At 52.0% G+C, this 19,998-nt stretch overlaps 1 protein-coding gene across 1 annotated transcript; it reads left to right on the top strand.

Moving 5' to 3' along the window:
* Nucleotides 1–320: 320 nt before the first annotated feature.
* Nucleotides 321–19,305, top strand: PIP4K2B (phosphatidylinositol-5-phosphate 4-kinase type 2 beta). Its single transcript, XM_071728804.1, has 10 exons — nucleotides 321–561; nucleotides 9,575–9,672; nucleotides 10,596–10,692; nucleotides 13,340–13,492; nucleotides 14,292–14,438; nucleotides 14,772–14,810; nucleotides 16,158–16,271; nucleotides 16,576–16,834; nucleotides 17,641–17,744; nucleotides 18,354–19,305. The coding sequence occupies exons 1-10, from the start codon at nucleotides 385–387 to the stop codon at nucleotides 18,432–18,434; spliced, it is 1,269 nt and encodes a 422-aa protein (XP_071584905.1). The 5' UTR covers nucleotides 321–384; the 3' UTR covers nucleotides 18,435–19,305.
* Nucleotides 19,306–19,998: the final 693 nt, after the last annotated feature.

Here is a 19,998-nt window from a genome sequence, read left to right on the forward strand (position 1 = left end):
CTCCTCAGAGCGGGCTCGGCCGTCCCTGGCGGCTCCACCTCAGCGGTGGAGCGAACCACGGCGGGGGCGGGGTGGGGGGGGGCAGGGGGAGGCGGGGACGGTACCACTGCGGCAGCGACGGGGGGGGGGAACGGCGAAAGGGGAAGCTAACGGGCCGAACCGAGCCGAACCGAGGGGCAGGGGCTGACAGGAGCGGGCGGTCCCTCTGAGGAGAAGGGGTGGGGGGGGTAAAAAGGGGGGCGTGTGCCGGGCCGGGCGGAACCATGCGGAGGCGCTGGTAGGGGAGGGGGTGTGAGGGGGGGGGGGGGGAAAAACCCGGAGGGGAGGGGGGGGGGGGGGGTTCGGTCCGGTTGTTGCCGGCACCACCGCCGGTCCGGGTCCGCCATGGCCTCGAATTGCGCGGGGGGTTCGTCTGCGGGGGGCGTCGGGGCGGCGCTGGGCTCTGCCCTCAGCGCCAGCAAAACCAAGACCAAGAAAAAACACTTCGTGTGCCAGAAGGTGAAGCTGTTCCGGGCCTCCGAGCCGCTGCTCAGCGTCCTCATGTGGGGCGCCAACCACACGGTGAGCGCGGGGCCTCCCCATCCCCTCAGCCCTGCCAGGGGTCCCCAAGCCCCTCACACCCAGCCCGGGGTCCCCAATATCCCCCTCAGCCCTGCTCAGGGTCCCCAATGTCTCCCTCAGCGCTGCCCGGGGTCCCCCACACCCCGATCCCCCCTCACACCCCGATCCCCCCTCACACCCACCCAGCCCACACAACCCAATATCCCCCATACCCGGCCTGGGGTCCCCAATCCCCACATTTGGCCTGGGGTCCCCAACCCCTTCACACCCGGCCCAAGGTCTCCAATATCCCCCCATACCCCGACCGGGGTCCCCAATTCCCCCTCAGCGCTGCCCGGGGTCCCCCACACCCTGATCCCTCCTCAAACCCACCCAGCCCACACAACCCAATATCCCCACACACCCATCCCGGGGTCCCCAATGTCCCCACACGCCTTACCTGGGTTCCCCAATTCCCCCTCAGCTGCTGCTAGGGGTCCCCAACCCCCCACACATTCGGCCTGGGGTCCTCAACCCCTTCACACCTGACCTGGGGTCCCCAATATCCCCCCCAGTCCTGGCCAGGGGTCCCTAATTCCCCCTCGGCCACTTCCTGGGGTCCCCAACCCCTCCACACCCAGCCTGGGATCCCCAATCCCCCCACACATTTGGCCTTGGGTCCCCAATCTCTCCCCCTACTCAGCCCAGGGTCCCCAACCCCTTCACACTCAGCCTGGGGTCCCCAATATCCCCCCAGTCCCATCCTTTCCCCTCTGCCCCCCCGGATCGGTCCCTTCTCCCCTCTCCCTCACTCCCAGCCTTTTCCTGCCCCCCTCAAATCACCCCCACAGCCTCCCCCCCTCCAGCATCCATTCCCTAAATCCCAATCCTTCCCTGGATTCCCCATCCCAGGACACCCTGGATTCCCTCCTGCTCCATCCCCCAGCCCTCCCCAGTGGTTCCTCTCCCCATCCCGGGGCAGTTGGGGATCCCCTGGGTCAGGGGGATCCCCATGGGGAGGGGCTCCCCTGGGTCACCCTCTGGAGGTCCCACGTGCACAGGGACAATCCCTGTCCCTCCCTTGCCTTTAGGAGGAGAATTCCCCCTCCTTTGCTTCTCCATCCCCAAAGGGTTTTATTTTATTTTTTTTTTTGCCCCATTTTCCCAACCTTATCTCATCCCTCAGGCTCTGTGGCCCAAGAACTAGGAGAGGGTGGTGTGGAAATGTCAGTGATGGTTCTGCTCTTTGATCCACCTCCTTTGGAGGATCCTGAATCCATCTTTGGATTTTTTTTTTCTCTGGAAACTTCTCCCTGGTCTGTGATGGCAGAATGTTGGAGTTGATGTAGCATTGCTCCCCAGATGCTGTTGTGGGAGAACACTCAGGGGTCAAAAAATTCAGGAACCTCATCCCTTCAAAATGAACCTTCTGGGCTCAGACACCCATCTCTCCAGAGGATTAATGGATGTTTCCCAGAGGGTGAAAGGGGTTTAGGTTTGATTTTTGTAGGAACAGCACACATAAAAAAAGCAGGATTGTATTTCTAGCTCGCCTGCTGCTGGAGTGAGTGCTTCCAAATGTAGTTCAGCACTGTCTGAGTCAAAGGATCTTCCAAGAACTTGCTGCTCAGGCAGCAGGAGGAGGAATTTAATCAGGCTTTGATCAGAGGAGCCCTGAAGAAATGGAACTTGGTTTGGGATTCTCCTGAGTTTTATTTGTGGCCTCTCAGGGACTGTTGTTGCTTGGTGGCAGTAAGGTGTTTGGTTATTTTTTTTTTTTAAATTTTATTTTCTCTGGGTAGTGGGAATCCATCAAGTTTTTGAGGCACAGGGTAACTTTTGGAGTGGCAGTAAGGTGTTTGGTTGTTTTTTTTTTTTAATTTTATTTTGTCTGGGTAGTGGGAATCCATCACCTTTCTGAGGCACTGGGTCAGGACAGGGAACTTTTGGAGCACTTGGTTGTGAAATATTTTAGGGAAAGGGATGAAGGTGAGCAGGGAGCTCTGGCTGAGCACTGAGCTGCTCTTGATGAGATTCTCTTGGGTGCAGATGATGAAGAAATTGCTGCCAGAGAGCAGAAGGGAGTCCCCAGGGGGGGGAGAACATTTCAGCTCTCCCCTCCTCACCCTCAGACAAGCATCCAGGATTTCCCAACAAATTCCTGCTCCTTGGTTTTCCTCCAAACTGCTTTTGGGTGAGCCCAGGGGGGGTCTGGTGGGGTCGTGGGGCTTTGTTTGCTCCTCCTGGGCTGCCTCTGGGAGGTGGTTTTGGTGCCTTGGTTCTGTGGGAAGTGGAATTGCTCATCTGCTTCCAGCAGCTGGGTCTGGACACTTGAGAAATATTTTTAGGAGTGTCTTTGGACTTGGTGAGAAATGTTTTTTGGGGGGGTTGGTTTAATGTTTGGCACCTGGCCTGTGGTCTCCTCCGGGCTGTGTCTGTGGATTCCTGCCTTGGGATCCCTGCAGGAGGAGGGAGCTGCTACCAGCACAAGGCAGGAGGCTGTGCCAGCAAGATTCTGTCAAAAATGCTTGGATTCAAGATGAGCTTCTTCATGGGGAAACCAAACAAACGACCATTTTGTGCAATCCACCATTTCTGTTGCCTGAAGAAATTCTCCTGGGTCTGTTAAGTGAGTCTGGCAGGAGTTGGGCTTTGCCTTGTGTTTCAAGAAGCTTGTGAGCAGCTGGTGTGAATCCAGGCAGGGATGGGGCTGGAGAGGATCAGGAGCAGTGCTGGTTGCACACCAAGGAGAGGAAAACCAGTTGATTTCTGGAAAACCAGTTCTGAGCATTCCTGTTTTAAACAGGAGCTGGGTTGTGGCCATCCCCAGCCAGGATTTAAACCCAATAAGTTGGGGTGAGGCTGAGCAGGGCCAAATGTGGGGGGGGGGGGGGGATGAGTCCCAACAGCTGAATTGTGGACTGGAAAACCCTGGAGGAGAGAATTCCATGGAAGAGAGGGGCAGAAAGAGAGTGGTGGAGGCTTCCCCTGGCTTTCTGGAGTCTCTGGAAAAGGCACTGTGGGATGTTGGGAAGGTGGGGATGGTTCCTGGGGAAGCTTTGCTGTTGTCATGGTGCTGGTTACCCACCTGGGGTGCTGTGCCCAGGGGATGGGTGAGGGGGGAAAGTTGGGATGGTTCTGGAAAGGAGGAGCCAGCTCCTTCTGCACAGCAGGAGGGAGGCAGCAGCCTTGGGGGATGCTCTGAAACCATAGAAACAGTTGTAAGGTGCTGAGGAGCTCAGGGATCCCTGCAGCTTGGGGGGTGCTGGGGAGGTGACTTTTGGGGCTGTTGGTGAAATAAAGAGCAGAATTCCTGCAGGCTGTGGAGCTGCTGCACTTCACCCACTGGAAAAAGGTCCCTGGAGCTCTGGGGATGTTGGGGGGAGCATCAGCAGATCCCATTTTTGTGGAGCTGGCTGGATCCCTGCTGCTGGCTGTGTGGGTCTTGCAGCCTCCTGTGCCCCTGGAACTGGCTACAGAGAAATTATCAGCTACAGAGAAACCCCAAATCCTGGTGTTGCTCAAGAAATTGGGGTGACCAGGAAATCCCAGCTGGGCAGATGGAGGGGAAGGGAGATTTTTCCAGCCAGGGGTGGCTGCAGACTGCTCAGCAGTGAAGGCAAAACTGAATTCTGAACCCAGCAAGTCCACAGCACATCTCCCAGGACCTTTGGGGATGGTGCCAGGCAGCACAAAACCCAGCTCTTTAGTATTCAAGGGAAAGAGCAAACTGGGGATTTGCAGCAGGCTGCTTCCCCCTGCTCTGCAGTGCTGGCTTTGCTGTTGCCATCTCCAGCCTTGCCAGAGCAGCAAATGCTGGAGGCCCAGGAGTTGGTCCTGGCAGAGGGGGAGCAGCCTCTGGTTGTCCTGTCCAACATTTGCTCTCTGCTGGGGCTCTGATTGATCTCTGGAGAGTGCAGCATGTGGCCTCGGGAGCCTGGGTGAACCTTCTTATCCTGGGACTTCAGGTTAAAACAGATTCCAGGAGCCCTTTGCTTTCCTGGAAAAAAAAAAAAAAAGGTTTCCCTGGGGGTTTCAGTGAGGATTTTGAGGCTCAGGTGCTGCCTCCTGTGGCTCTGGGTGGCTCCTTCAGCTTCTCCATCCTTTAGCTCTGCCTGCAGGGACTTGGAGGATGAGTGCTCTGCCCCCAGACACCCCAATCCTGTCCAGCAGGCTTCAGATTCCTTTGGGAAGTTTTCCTTTGGGAAAAGGTGGGTTTGCTGTCTCTAGGGGATGCTTTTTTTTCCCCCTCCTCGAGCATCCTGGAGTCCCCAGGGTGCTGGCAGGAATTACTGACTCCAAGATTCTCTAGGATTGCACAGGGGGGTTGCAAGCTTGGATGCTGATTAATCATGCTCCAGTTCATGGAAAACAGGATTTTTTTTCCCTCAACCAGCTGCCCAGTGTCTGCACAGTGTCTGGCAGGGGCAGAGGTTTGGTGCAGGTGTGGGTTTGTGTCCCTGCTGAGGTTTCTTCCCCAGAGGGTCACAAAGTTTAACTCACAAAGTGCTCTTTGGAGGGGCCTGGTTTGCAAAGCTTTGGGAGGAACAAAGTATTTTCCTTTTCCTGTTGTAAAGAATCCTAGAGAGCAGGCTCACACACTCCATCATCTGGATCTTGTTTAGTAAACAAATTGCATTTTCCCATCAATTTACTAATGGTAATTGCCACTTTGAGGCTACAGTCAGGTTTTGAAGGAAAATTATGCCTGGGCCATTCGTTCCAACAGCTGTCCCTGAATGCCACAGAATATTGATGTGTCTTTTATTGAGAAAGGAATTGGCTTTGGGGAGGAAGACAAATTATCAGCTACAGAGAAACCCCAAATCCTGGTGTTGCTCAAGAATTGGAGTGACCAGGAAATCCCAGCTGGGCAGATGAGGGGAAGGGAGATTTTTCCAGCCAGGGGTGGCTGCAGACTGCTCAGCAGTGAAGGCAAAACTGAATTCTGAACCCAGCAAGTCCAGGGGGGGAAGGGGAGAGCTGGAGAAACACCAGGACTGAGCTTGCTCTTCCTCTGGCTGCTGGGGAAAGAGGGGAGGAGGTGGAAGTTGTGGCTTTGGAGGGATGAGGAGGAGGATGGAGGGAGGAGGATGAGACCTTTTCTCCATCCTCTGCTGTGGCTCCAGGCCCTGGTCCCTCCTCCCATGGCCTCTGGCTGCCTTTCCCTCCCATCCAGCTGGGAATGTGCTGGGAATGTGCTGCTTTACCTCTCTCCTCTGGGCTGCTCTGCCCTTGCTTGGGGAAGTTGCTCCTTTGTTCTCAGAACAGGGCAGAGAAATGGGAGGCATCTCCTGGTCTTGGTGCCCCTGCTGCTGCCAGGCAAGTTTGTCACACAGTTTTGTCACTTGCTGTGTCTGAAGATGGGGTTTGGGTTTAAATCCTCTGAGCTCCCCCAGGACCCTCTGAGCCTGGGGTGTGTCTGGGGCTCGTGGTCTCAGGGCTGGGGCTTTCAGCCTGCTGCAAAATGCAGGTGGCAAAAACCTCTTTTTTTTTTTTTAATGGTCCTTTCAGCCTGGACTCAGCCCTGTCAGGTTTGTCTGTGTTTTCCACTCAGTGAAAACTTGTGGCATGAGAGGCCAGGTTTATTTTCCAGAGGATTCAGAGGCAGATGAGGTGTAAAAATCTGGATGATTTAGAGCAAAGCAGCATCATGCTGGGTGTGGGGAGAGATCCCTGGTTTCAAGAGCTTGGGCTCTTTTTTTTGGGGGGGGGACCTCTAAAGCTTTTGTAGTGGAGTTGTGGGAATATCCTGGGCCCAGAGTTCTGCACAGCATGGATTTGCTCTTCATGGGGCTGAAAATATCCCCTGATGTGCTGAGGGACCCAGGTGCTGGCTGCACCTCTGCTCCTCTTCCAGAAGAAAGAGCAAAGCCCAGGATCTCCCTGTCCCTGGGATCTCCCAAGAGGTGCAGGCAGAGTTTCTCCATCCAGCTGGGTGACATCTCCTGGCTCTGCCCCTGGCTGTGACCTTGCCCCCTGCAGCAGGAGCACCCAAAGCCTCACTCTCTGCTATATTTAATCTCCTGCTCCCTGGGGAGAAGGAGAAGGGAGCGCACATGTGCCAGGCAGTGCTCACGTTGCTCCTGGAGCCTGCTCAGATTCCCCCAGGAGAAGCACCAGAGAGATTCCCCGTGGAGCAGGGCCATTCCCTGCTTTCCTTTGGCCACCAGGGCCATTCCCTGCTTTCCTTTGGCCACCAGGGCCATTCCCTGCTTTCCTTTGGCCACCGATTCCCTTGGCACCTCCTGCAGAACCTGAGGAAGGGGCACTGGATGCTGAGGATGGGACCAGGAGGAGGCAGAGTTTGGGATTCTCCCTTTTTCCAGGGTTTTTTTTTTTTTTTCCATCCCTCTGCCTTGGGGATCCCGAGGAGTGTGTCCAGCAGGGGAGTTGCTGTGGGAGCAGTCAGCCTGCATCCCTCCTGCTTCCAAAAGAACCCAACAACCCCCTGAGCAAACCCAGAAACATTTCAGGAGCAGAAGCCCTCTGGCCTGGAGGGCAGCTCTGCCAATCCCCAGCATGAATCCTGCTCCCCATCACCTCCCAAAGCATCCAGAAAGCTCTGTTGTGTGCAGCTGGAAGGAGGGAAAGGCAGGGAGGGTTTGTTTTTTTGGGTTTTTGTTTTTTTTTTTTTTTCCTTGGCTGTCACATCTTGGGGCACCTTTGAAAGGAGATGAGGTGTCCTGGCACGGGGGTTCTGCCAGTCAGGAGAGCTGCAACAGGTCCAACATTTGCTTGGAGCTTTCTGCTTTTTTTTGGCAGAGAGCAGGGCAGCCAGAGACATCTTGACATCTCACTTTGCTAACGTTTGTGTCTGGATTTCTGGCAGGGAGGAAACAGTCTCCCAGCTGCTGTTCCCTCTCAGCCATCAGCACCCTTCCTCCGCTCTGCAACAACCTGATAATAACTTGGTTGTGCCTCCCCACTGCTGAGAGCTGAGAGAGCAGGAGTGTCCCAGGAGCTCTGCTCTTGGGTTTCCCTCCTCTGAGCAGTAATTAGTGGCTGGAGGCAGCTTTTTTTTTTTTTTTTTTTTTTTTTTCCCCATGGAGAATTATCTGGTTGCTCTTCACCCCGAGGAGAAATCACTGCAGAGGGCTCCCTGCATCAGGGAGGCAGCAGAGCTGGAGCCAGGATCTGGGAGATCCCTTCCTCACTTCTGGTCCTTTTGCCTTTCCTCTCTTCTGGCTGCATCCTGAGGAGCAGCTCGGGGCAGGACAGAGCTTTTGCCAGGGGGCATTGTGATTGCACTCCTTGAGGTGGCATTATTAATTGGCATTATTAATTGGATTATTTATTTTTTGGCATTATTTATTTATTGGCATTATTTATTGGCATTATTTATTGATTGGAATTTTCTATTTATTGGCATTATTTATTGGCATTATTTATTGATTGGAATTTTCTATTTATTGGCATTATTTATTGGCATTATTTATTGATTGGAATTTTCTATTTATTGGCATTATTTATTAGCATTATTTATTGATTGGAATTTTCTATTTATTGGCATTATTTATTGGCATTATTTATTCCTTCATCTCTCTAGCATTCTCCACACATCCCAAAGCACTTTCTGGGTGCTGCTGTGAAGGAAATCCTGAGCAGGGCTCTGAAGAGCCTCAGCTCAGCTCTTCCCCAGGCAGTGACCAGTTTATTTCCTGCTTATCTGCTGTGTGGGATGGCAGTCTCTGAAAATAGTCATCTTTTCCCCTTGCAGTGTGTGTGTGTAGCTTGCCTTCCAGTCTGACGTTTGTTAAATCTTCCTCTGGGTTTGGTTTTTTTTTGGTTTTGTTTTGTTTTTTTTTTCCCATTGGTAATGATGGGAGAAAGGGTGTGAAAAAAATACCCCATCCAAGGCTTGGGTGTGTGATGAGAGAGGAGCTGGGAGCTCCTTGCCAACACCTCCCACGGCAGGATGGCTCCTCCATCCCTCCTTTCATCTCTGCCTCTTTGGACAGGACCCCAGGAGCAGGGGATCCCAGAACTGGATCCCAGAACTGGATCCCAGCTGCTGGAGGCTGAGCAGGGAATTGCTCAGTGCAGGGAATTGCTCAGTGCAGGGAATTCCTCCTTTCCAAGCCTGCTGGAAGTCCCAGGACTTGCCTGGAGGTTGGGACCAGCCCCCAGGCCTGACCCTGAGCCAACCCCCAGTGTTTTCTGCTGCTCTCCAGCATCACCTGCTTGGCACAGGAATAAAATCAGTGAATGGATGGCACCAGGGCTGTCCTCAGAAATGTGCTGCCTCTTGACCTCCTCTTGAGTGCTGGCACATCCCAGTCAGTGCATGGGGCTTGGCTGGAGCAGGGCAGATAGAGCCCAGAGGGGGAGTTATTTATTTTTGATTCATATTTTTACTCTCTGTTTCATTTATATATTCTATATTCGTTTATATTCATGTTTCACTCTATATTTTTATTTTTACTTTGCTGCTGGGGTGCTGGAGCTCGAGCCTGGCTGTGCAGTAGTAGCTGCCACATTCATTCTTCTGCTTCCCTCTATTCCTGTGGCTGCCACACATGACTAAGGAGCAAAACCAATCCAGTGGAGTGAGTCATCCCTTCAGAGAAGGTGGGGAGAGAGCAACAAAAGACAGCAAGGATGGAAACAGCATCCCCAGGGGAGCTGTGCTGCAGCAAAGCCACCCAGAGGCTGAGCTGGCTGGGCCACCTCAGAGCCTTTGGTTGTCTGGTTTGTCCCCCTGGGAACTGGTGCAGAGTTTGGCTGATGCACCATTTCCTAGAGAAAGGCAAAGGTGGTTTGTTTAAGAGAGAAACTCTGCCATTTCTTGGGCTGTGGGTTTGTGTCAGCTCCAAGGGGTGCTGAGTGGAAGGTGAGGAGATGAGGAGCCAGGGCTGGCTGGGGAGTGCTCCCCGTGGGGCTGAGGGAGGCTTCTGTGCCTTGTAACCAGGGTGCTTCAGTTGTTCTGAAAGTCTGAGGGGTTCTGTGGCTTCAGAACCAGGTTCTGGGGCACTTGGCATCCCCTCAGGGCAGTGGAGCTTGGGTTTGAGTCTCTGCTTCCTTTCTCTTTCAGATCAATGAACTCAGCAATGTTCCTGTCCCTGTCATGTTAATGCCTGATGACTTCAAAGCCTACAGTAAGATTAAGGTGGACAATCATCTGTTCAACAAGTGAGTAGGTGCTCCCCAACTTCTTTGTCTCTCTAATTAGAGCTCTTTGCTGGGGAATGAGCTGGCCTTTGGGTTTGTTTCCTCTTGTAATGCCAAGGGGATCTGGCTGGCTGGACATGTGCCCTGCTCAGCCCTGCAGGGAGTCACTGGAATTCTCTCTTGTGGTTTCCTCTGTATCCTTTGGGTGATGAGAAGCCTGGGAAGGCCAGGCTTAAAACCAAAGCACTGCTTAAAACCAAAGCTCCAGCAGGATTCCTGCTCTCTTCTTCCTCTTTCCACTGGGCAGAAGGGGAGCTCAGGTGGGGAGCAGCATCCCTGAGGGATGGGGGGGATGTTGAGCTCTGGGCAAGCCCCATTCCTGGCAGCAAAGTTCCCTCTGTCATGGTCAGGAGTGTCTGGAACATCCCAGAGCAGAGCTGATCCACCCCCTCTCCTTTGTGCTCTGGGTGAGATGGTTTGGCTGGGCTTGACCTTTCTTTTGACACAGAAATGATCTGATCTGAAATTAAAAACTCCCCCCCACCCCCCCTCTCCCTTTTCCTCCAGCTTTTCCTCTTACCCACTCACAGAGTGTTGCAGGGGGCAGCAAGAGCTGAGTGGAGCAAAGCACCAAAGGGGGAGGAAAGAGAGGAAATTGTTGTGTCAGAGCTGTGCTGGTGACAGGGGAGGTTGTTCTGTCAGGCAGACACCCAGAGAGCAGGGTCAAAAGGTGGATCCTGCAAACATTCCTGGGCACAGCTGACTCTTGCAGGCACCCCAAGGAACAGGGTGGCCCAGTGAGGGGAAATTCCTGCAGAATTAGGGCCCTTGTAGGTAGGAGGGGGCTCGGATATCCTAAAGGGTTGGCAGTGAAGTCAGAGGGAATTGAGTTTGATTTCCCAAGCTGATCCTTGCACCAGAATCTCTTTTCTGCTTTGCCCTAGGGAAAACTTGCCAAGTCGATTTAAATTTAAGGAATATTGTCCCCTGGTGTTCCGGAATCTCCGAGAAAGATTTGGGATTGATGATCAAGACTACCAGGTACTGTTCCTTTAGCTCCCTGCCCTCCCAACCCCTTCCCATCAGGGCAGAACCAAACTGGGAGAGAAACTCCTGATACCGATGGTCTGGTCTGGTCAGATTTTTATGGGTTTTTTTATCCTGGTTTGAATCATTTTCCCCTCACCCTGAGGGCACCCAGCAATGGAGGAGATCTTGCTGTGCCAGGCACTGGGCAAATGCAGAGTGAGAAGATGGTCCCTGCTCCAGCATGCTTGGAGTCTGGGCATAAAGTAAGAGGCAGCAGATGGTTGGAGACAGGGAAGAGCTGGAGGATAACAATGATCAAGCCCAGAACATCTGCAAGGGAAACGAGGCTGTGTTCTTACAGATTCAGGTCCTGTGTTAACCAAATCCCTTGGTGCTGGTGAATTTGGTTTATCAAGGGGGCTGCTGCTTTGGGATGGGTCCCCTGAGGCCAGAGCTCAGGCTTGGCTTGGAGGGGAGAAACATTTTCTTGTTTTAATCCCACTGGGCTGGAATCCAGTGGGAGGGAGATGCTCCAAGTCTGGCTGCTGCAGCAGGGCCAGCCTTCCACACACAGCTCTGAGCCTTCTGCAGGCAGGGGATGTGTGGTAGCAACCTGCTTGGAGACCTCAGAACTGAAGGAGAAGGCAGTGCAGACAGAGAGGGTGCCTTTGATAGCTGCATGGCCTTTGGCAGCCTGAGTGTTAGGAAATTAAACCCAATATCTTTGGCACCGTGCTCTGGTTTGATAGAGGCTGGAGATGTGCCAGCACTGACTGCTCAGGCCTTCAGCTAAAATCCTGGCTGGAATCTGCCTGCCCAGAGGGACAAGTTAGTGCTGGAGCAGTGGGAGAGCCAGGCAGGCTTCTTGTTCTCTCCATCCTTTGCTTCCCTGCTGCCTGTGAGGAGGAGAGGAGGTGGGAGCTGAGCTCCTGCTTCCTGCTGGTGGTCTCTGTGTCTGCCCCATCCTCACACATCTGTGTTAATGCCCTCCCCAGGCTTGCCAAAATTCTCCCTGCTTGCCTCTAGATTATTGCCAGGTCTCTCTCTGTTTCCAGGTTAATCTAATGGGGAGATCTGTTTTCTTTTAAGAAATGCTGAGAACCATGTGAAGGGACTTAACCTGGAAGCATCCAGAGCCTCTTTGGTTCTCAGTACCTCTTTTATCATTTATACTTCACCTGTTGCTCTGCAGAATTACTTCTCTCACCCCTGTGGTAGAGCAGTTGGACTCTTTAAAAGTGTCCAGCTAGAACAGAAAGCAGGAAAACATTCACTGAGCTGCAGTTCAGGTGGGTAAAATGTGATGACTTGAGTGGGAATTGAGCCAGGGCTCTAAATATAACTCCCAGGCTGTGGAAGAAGGGGTGGGAGTGACAGGAAGGGAACAGAGTAAACCTAAGGGCTGGGAATTTGGTAATGTCCATATGTGGTCATGATTTCTGCTTCCCATCTCCTCCAGAAGAAAAGCTCTGGGGGTTTGAGGTGAGGGGTGATTGTAGCACAGGCTCACTTTGCAAGTGTCAGCAAGAAGCAAGGGTTGTTTGGGGTTTTTTTTTGTGTGTTTGCCTTTATTTTCCTGATGATTTCTAAAGCCTTTGGCAGGAACAGGGTTTTTCCCCTGCTTCATAAATGTTTCAAAGGCTTTAAATGCTTCATTCTGAAAGGAAACCTCCTGGCTGCCTTGCAGTTATCCTGGTAAATCCCTCTGCTTGTCTGTGGCTGCAGAACAGGCTCCCTCTGCTGTCTGCTCTCCAGGGAGCCAGGGGAAGGAGAGAACAGGGTAACCAGCAGCTATAAAAACACATCCTGAAATGCCTTGGCCATCCCTGAGGTCCTGAAAGACACATCTACCTCGAGCTCAAGATCCAGGGCTCAGGATCCCCCCGTGTTTCAGAGCTCTCCCCAGCTGCTGGTGCAAAGGAAACATCAGTGGGAGCCTCCACTCTTGCTTGGCAGAATGGATTTGGTGCCTGGGCTGGTGCAGGGGGGAGGCAGTGGCTGAGAAGAGCAGAAATTGGGGGTGTCCTGCTTGGGTTGGGGCAGAGAAGCCCCAGAAGAAAGAGCTCAGGGTGTTGGCTCAGGAAACAGCAGGAAATCCCTGGGGGTTTTCCAGTGGTGCTGCAGGGTTTGGTTGCTAAGGGTGAAGACAGGGATCTAAAGACAGATGCTGCTGGTTGTTTGGGGCAGAACCACACTGTTTCTACTCACTTTCATCCAATGGTAAGAATGGCAGAGGCTGAGGGTGGCTTTTGGTGTCAGGGTGGCCTGCAAAGAATTCCCAGACCATGAGATTTTTGCCAGTTTGGGCTGCTTTTGGATGGAAACAGCAGGTTATTTCCTTCATTTTGTTCTGGTTTGCCTTAAAGCTTGGAAATATCCTGTCTGCTCTTAAATTCCCAGGAGGAAATACTGAGAAGTTGTGCCCTGTGCATGTTGCCTTCTTACCACATTAGTAAAAAAAAAATAAATCTTAAAAAATAGATGCCAGGTGTTGGAGTAAAACAGAGGAGGCCCAGAGGAAAGCTCTGAACTCCATGGTCCTGCTCTCCCATGTCTCCTCTGCATTCTTCTTTCTTCCCCAGGGAGCTGGCAGCTTTTGCCTCTCCTCCCCATCTTTTTTTTTTGGTTTTTTTTTTTGTCTTTGTTCTGCTTCCCTCAGAACTCTGTGACCAGAAGTGCCCCAGTGAACAGTGACAGCCAGGGCCGATGTGGGGCCAGGTTCCTCACCACCTATGACAGGAGGTTTGTCATCAAAGCAGTGTCCAGTGAGGATGTAGCAGAGATGCACAACATCCTAAAGAAGTACCACCAGGTAGGGTGAGTCTGGAAACCCTGGGGAAGGAAGGGGGGGGGGGGCAAACACCCTTGGGATTTGCTGGGGAAAACTGGAGCTTGGATTCACGGGGTGCAACCTGGCAGAGCTGGCTGAGGGCTTTTGGAAAAGGACAAGAGGTGGCACAGCTGCCTTGAGCCCCTCCACACCTCCCCCTGCTCCTCCCCTCCCTGAATTAGGGGTTGTTGGTACCTGAGAGCTGTAAGCACCCTCCTCATTCCCTCCTTTGACTCAGATTGTCCAGAGGGACTAAAGAGGAGCTGGTGACACGCAGGGGGGAAGGAAAATCATCTCCCCTGATGCTTGTTATCTGCCTGTCCATCAGCTCTCACTGCCAGACACAGCCACACAACCACAGCTCACCCTGGGTGACACACACACCCCCCTAACCTGTCACACCAGGCTGGGCTTGGATGCTCTGTCTCAGCTGAGGGCTGGAAGATCCTGACAAGAGGCTGCCTGGCTTTTCTAGAGGCTGCCTGGCTTTTCTAGAGGCTGCCTGGCTTTTCTAGAGGCTGCCTGGCTTTTCTAGAGGCTGCCTGGCTTCTCTAGAGGCTTCCTGGCTTCTCTAGAGGCTTCCTGGCTTCTCTAGAGGCTTCCTGGCTTCTCTAGAGGCTACCTGGCTTTTCTAGAGGCTGCCTGGCTTTTCTTGAGAGCCTGAGAGGCACTTTCAGGCTCCTTCCTTGCCATGGTGGTCTCAGGTGGCTGCTTGCTGAGCTTCTGCTCTGCCTGAGATGGCCTTTGGGTGACCTTCCTGTCCTTCTCTGCCCTCCTCCAGTTCATAGTGGAGTGTCATGGGAACACCCTGCTGCCCCAGTTCCTGGGCATGTACAGACTGACTGTGGATGGGGTGGAGACCTACATGGTGGTCACCAGGAATGTCTTCAGTCACAGGCTGACTGTGCACCGCAAATACGACCTGAAGGTGAGGGGCTGGAGGGCTGAAGAGCTCCCTGGGAGCCTGGGACACAGACTTGGAGAGGTCCTGAGCTTTGCTTTTAACTCTGGGGATGAGATTTTGGGGGCTCTGGATGGGGCTTGACTTGAGGCTCAAATGTTTTGTTCCCCCAATCCCAAGTGGGCAACAGTGCATTAAGGGAATCTTCTCTCAGGTGAGGAAAAAAAACCAAAAAAAAAAAGGGGGTGAGGACTGATTTTAAAACTGGTTTCATTGGGTTTCTGCATGGGGAGATGAAATGGTGTCAGTGGATTCTTTGGGAATTGTGCAGCAATGCTCTCTCCTTTGTTCTTTTCTCAGGGCTCAACAGTATCCAGGGAAGCAAGTGACAAGGAGAAGGTATGGACAGTCCCTGACAGCCTTTCCTTCCTCCTCGTGGTTAGAAGCAGATGGGATCCAACTGACTTCCCTTTTCCAAGGGGGTATTGAGCAGGGGATATGAAATGGGCCCTGAGTGATAACCTGTTTCTGTCCCACCTTTCAGGCTGTGCCCAGTAACTGCTCAGGAAGAGATGGTGCAGATCTGGTGCTGCTCTCTTCTCTTGACACTACCAGGAGTGGGGGGAGCTTCTTGGGGGACAATCCCACAAGTACCAAACCCCACATTAGTCCCATGGTGTCTTTATGGAAGGATTTCTTCATAGTGCTCCCTGGGTACCAAACCAAGTCAGGTCAGCAGTTAGCTTTTGCAACAGATGCTTTTTTTTCAAACCAGACCAGCTCCTCTCAGGTTCTGGGCCTATCTCAGTGTGTTCCTAAGTTTGGGTTCTGGTGTCATCAGGGAAACACGTGACTCAGAATCCTGCAAAACTTGGGCTGTGGTGAAAATTCCTGCTGAGGTCACAGCAGGAGGTGTGACATGGTTTGTACATGGATGGGACTTTCAGGTTTGGGACCACAGAGCAAGGCTGCTCCAGCCTGCCCTAAAATCAGAGCTTTGGCACGAGCCAAGGAGCTCCCATTTACACCAGATTTTCTGGTGTAAGGGCACAGCTTCACCAAGTGTCCCTGGCTTCCTGACTGTTCACCCCCTTGCTTTTTCTCCTTATGCAGTTTGTCTCAGACCATTCACACTGGATCTGTATAAAGCTGCCACATGCTCATAGATCATCCTAAAGAACCAAATCATTGAATTCCCAGTTGCACAAAGAAGTTTGATGGTTTTCCATATCCCAAAGAAATCTTCAGGGCCTGCTGCAAGCAGATTCCTTGAGAAGCAGTGGTTTTAATTTTTTTTTCCTCGAGTCTTCAGGGAGGGAAGCAATTTTTAATTTATTTTTTTTTTCCCCAAGCCTTCTACTCCTTCCTGCCCAATCAGAAGCCAACAAAATACATTTCTTTCCTATTCTGGGAACTGGTTGGACCATCTCTGGCAGGAACCCAGCTGTCAAGTTTTCAGCCTGCAGCCCATCTTCCCAGCAGCCTCTCGAGTTGTGTTGCTCTCTGTGTCTCCCTGCACTTTCCCCCTGAGGAGAGCTCAGCTCAGGGGTTCTCTGCCACCCCCTGGGCTCTGCTTGGTGCCATTTTCACACTTAGTGGGCAGGATGAGCCCCCTCACCCTGGGATCAGCCAGAAGGTCCTGGTGCTGAGTCCCTGCAGTGAACCTGGTGCTAATGGGTCGGTGTAGCAGCCCTGCCCTCAAAAAGCAGGGGTTTGGAAAAGCTGAGAGAGGCTTTTTTCTTGCAGGCCAAGGATCTCCCAACGTTCAAGGACAACGACTTCTTGAATGAGGGTCAGAAGCTGCACGTTGGGGAAGAGAGTAAAAAGAATTTCCTTGAGAAGCTGAAGAGGGACGTGGAGGTAGAGTTTCCTGGGGGGGGAGAGCTTTTCCCAGGATCAGCCAGGGAGGTCCAGCCCTTAATCCACTGCCACCCTGGTTCCTTTTGCTCTGCCTCCCAGAGCTGGATCCTCAAGGGGAGCAGCAGTGGCTGAGAAATCATTCCTGGCTCAGCCAAGCCACTCCAGTCAGGGTCATGCTGATGGCTCAGCTGGGGATTTTTTTCCCCCTGCAGCCCTTTCCAGCCAGGGAGACACTGGCAGGGCAGGACTGAGGCTTCCTGATCCCCTGTGGCTCTTGTTGTTCTCACTCCTCCCTTTCTCCTAGTTTTTAGCTCAGCTGAAGATCATGGATTACAGCTTGCTGGTTGGGATCCACGATGTTGACAGAGCAGAGCAGGAAGAGATGGAAGTGGAGGATCGGGCAGAGGATGAGGAGTGTGAGAATGATGGTCTTGGGGGCAACCCCATCTCCTCCTATGGCACCCCCCCTGACAGCCCAGGAAACCTCCTCAATTACCCCAGGTTCTTTGGGCCTGGGGAGTTTGATCCTTCTGTGGATGTCTACGCCATGAAGAGCCACGAGAGTGAGTGGAGTGTGGGGAATGTTGTCCTGAGGAGGGGCTGGAGGGGCAGGGGAGGTGTCCTCTGCTCTGCCTGGGCTGGGTGGGGTGAATCACACAACCATCTGGGTTGGAAAGGGCCTCTGGGATCATCAAATCCAATCCTTGAGCCACTCCCACCCTGGTTCCCCACCCACTGAGTGCCACTTCCAGGCTCTCCTTAAAAACCTCCCTGAATCCCTGAGAATCCACCCCACCCTGGGCAGCCCATTACAATCACCCTCTCTGGAAAGAATTCCTTCTTAACATCCAACCTAAACCTCCCCTGGCAGAGCTTAATGCCTGAGCACCCTCTCTGGAAAGAATTCCTTCCTAATATCCAACCTAAACCTCCCCTGGCAGAGTTTAAGCCCATTCCCTCTTGTCTGACTGAGAGCTGCCTGGGAGCAGAGCCCAACCTCTACTCCAACCTCCTTTCAGGGAGCTGCAGGAGTGATGAGGTCTCCCCTGAGCCCTCCCTGAGTGGGGAGGATTGTCCAGGGAGAGAGCCAGACCCTGCTGGGTGTCTCCTGTGCTTCCCAGAGCATTGCTGTGGGTGGTGTGAGTTGGAATGGGAAGAGGTGATGCTTGGAGGGCAGTGACCTGCTTGGAGTCTGTGTGGGGGGCTCTGGGGTGCTGTTCCCAGTTGTTCTTTTCTGCCCTACAGCCTCCAGCTGCTTTGCTTTCTCTGCTGGCTGCAGCCACAACAGATCTGCTGGATAATTTTTAAGGAGGGAGGGGTGCAGCTGGGTTTGGTCCCAGCTCAGGGTGTGACTCTCTTGCCTTGCTAGGTGCCCCCAAGAAGGAAGTGTACTTCATGGCCATTATAGACATTCTGACACCTTATGATACGAAGAAGAAAGCTGCACATGCTGCCAAAACAGTGAAACATGGGGTAAGGCCCTGAGGCCTGCAGGGAGGGGGGGGCTCTGGGGCTGCTGCTTTGTGTGGGATGGCTCCTGGCTCTGGAGTTTTCTACCAGCATGGAAATTCTCCAGTGATCCCATGCCCTTCCCTCATTTACTGTCTCCTCAGACTGCCTGGGAAAGGCTGTCCCTCTGCTTGCTTGGAGGTGCCTTGCACTTCTGTCCCACTCTGGGAGGTGTTTTGTTTTTCCCTGGTGTGGCCCCAGCATCCTGACAGAGCAGTGAACCTGCTGCAGGGAGACACTCCCAGGGACACTCCTGTTCCTGAACTTCCCAAAAAGGGCACGAAAAAGGCTCAGGTTGAGCAGGATGTGGATGTTTTCATGCTCCTTTCATATCCCCTCCATACCCTGAGTGACCAAATCCAATGTTTTACCTCAGTGGTGGCAGAAAATCCAACTGGAGCTGAAACCAATTTCCTTGGGGATCTCTCTCCAATTTTTCCGGGTGTTGTTTTTCTTTTTTTTTTTTTTTTTCCTAGAACTTCCACATTGTTCTGGGTCTTTCCCTGCAGAGGAAGGGCTGCCCTGGCCTTCAGGGGGGGTTGGTTTTGAGTTTTTTTCCTCTCTGCCTTGCAGGCTGGGGCAGAGATCTCCACAGTGAACCCGGAGCAGTACTCCAAACGCTTCAACGAATTTATCTCCAACATCCTGACATAGTCAACTCCAGCCTTCCAGGAGAAATGAAGAGGGGCTCTACTTCCAAACAGAGAATACAGCCTGTGACACTCAAACAGACACTGTAGCAGCATGTGGGGTGTGTGTGAGTGTGAGTGTTTGTGTGTGTGTGTGTGTGCAGGAGCTGAGTGTGTGGCACTGTGTGACTTCAAGAGAAAACTTTAATTCTAGGTGCACCCTCCAAGAGTCCACTTGACCCAGGTGGAAAAGTGGGGTTTTTATGTTAACAGAAGTGCCCAGATGTAGATTTGAGGGCTTTTTAAAAAGAAGAAAAGTGCATTGTTTCAGCACTGCTCTCTTTCTAATGACATTTCTCCTCTCTGAGCAAGAGAATCCCATAGGGATGGGAGAGGTGGCACTGTGGGAGAGGGGTCACTCCAGGTCACCTGCAGTGGGAGTGAAGCAGTGCCTGATCCCACAAACTACTACTTTTTTTTAATTTTATTTTATTTTTTAAATTGGACTGTCTTTACCAGAAAGACGTAGAAGCCCCTTTATTTCCCTCTTGGTAAGAATTGGAAGAGAAATAGCTCAGCATTTCAAGGAATGGAAAATTTTGCTCTGATAAGGAGGAGTTGCTGAACTTTAGGTAAATTCAGACTGGGACACTTTATGTTTTTGGGTTAATTTAAGTAAGAAAACCTTTTTTTTTTTTTTTTTTTTTGTAACTGCACTTGATTTACAAGAAAGACAAGGGAAATGAACATCTACCAAAGATGATCTCTTCAAAAGGTGTAACTGCTAGAACCTAAAAAAAAAAATAAATCAAAAATCAGTGTCAGAAGTAGGAGAGGCATTGCACAACCTCAGATTAATAATGTTTGGACCCATTGTGCTTTAAATTGGCCAACTCTGACGATTTCATAAAAGAAAAGAGAGGAAAAAAAACCAAAAAACCCAACTTTTTATAGCTGTAGGGATAGTATTTGAGTATTTGGAAGGTTTCCCTGTCACACCTTGGTCAGGAATTGCCCTGTCTCCTAGGCTGCAGCTTCCCCTCCCAGGTCTGCCAGTGTTAATCTAACTAATGTTCAGTCTTCCTCACTTGCCCAGTTTGCAACAGGTACTTGAATTTGTTTCCTGACAGAGGTTCTTGGCTTAGTTGGTTGCTTTTTTTTTTCTTTTTTTTCTTTTTTTTTTTTTTTTTTTTTTTAATGGCAATGTGACTTGCACACGAAGGAATTGGACTCACTGGGAGTGCTGGGACTGCAGAGCAAATCCCACTGCTCAGGAGGACTCAGGACTTGAGCTGTGCTGGGTTTTACTCCTCTCTGCTCCATCCCCCTCTCTCGAGCAACAGTCAAGGAGTGGAAATGTTTGAACACTTGCACCAGATTATTTCCCCCCCCCAACCCCTCCTTCCCAAGGAATTGGAACTGATTTGTGTGACTGAATAATGTCCTGTTTTGTCTCCAGAATGCTTGTAATATTTTTCACAGCCAAGCTTGTCAGACTTGCTTTGGGTTTTGTTAGCTCTGCTGCACAACAGTTACAGATCTTCTGGTTTTTTTGGGGTTTTTTTTTGTAAACTTTCGGGGTTATTTCT

Source organism: Heliangelus exortis, chromosome 29 (assembly GCF_036169615.1).
Source record: "Heliangelus exortis chromosome 29, bHelExo1.hap1, whole genome shotgun sequence".
NCBI lineage: Eukaryota > Metazoa > Chordata > Aves > Apodiformes > Trochilidae > Heliangelus > Heliangelus exortis.

What these genes read in the sequence shown, in the direction of transcription:
- PIP4K2B (XM_071728804.1), top strand. Translation starts at nt 385, where the DNA reads ATGGCCTCGAATTGCGCGGGGGGTTCGTCTGCGGGGGGCGTCGGGGCG. An exon ending in CGCCATGAAGAGCCACGAGA is followed by an intron (nt 16,835 to 17,640) that starts GTGAGTGGAGTG and finishes TTGCCTTGCTAG; the next exon opens with GTGCCCCCAAGAAGGAAGTG. An exon ending in CCAAAACAGTGAAACATGGG is followed by an intron (nt 17,745 to 18,353) that starts GTAAGGCCCTGA and finishes TCTGCCTTGCAG; the next exon opens with GCTGGGGCAGAGATCTCCAC.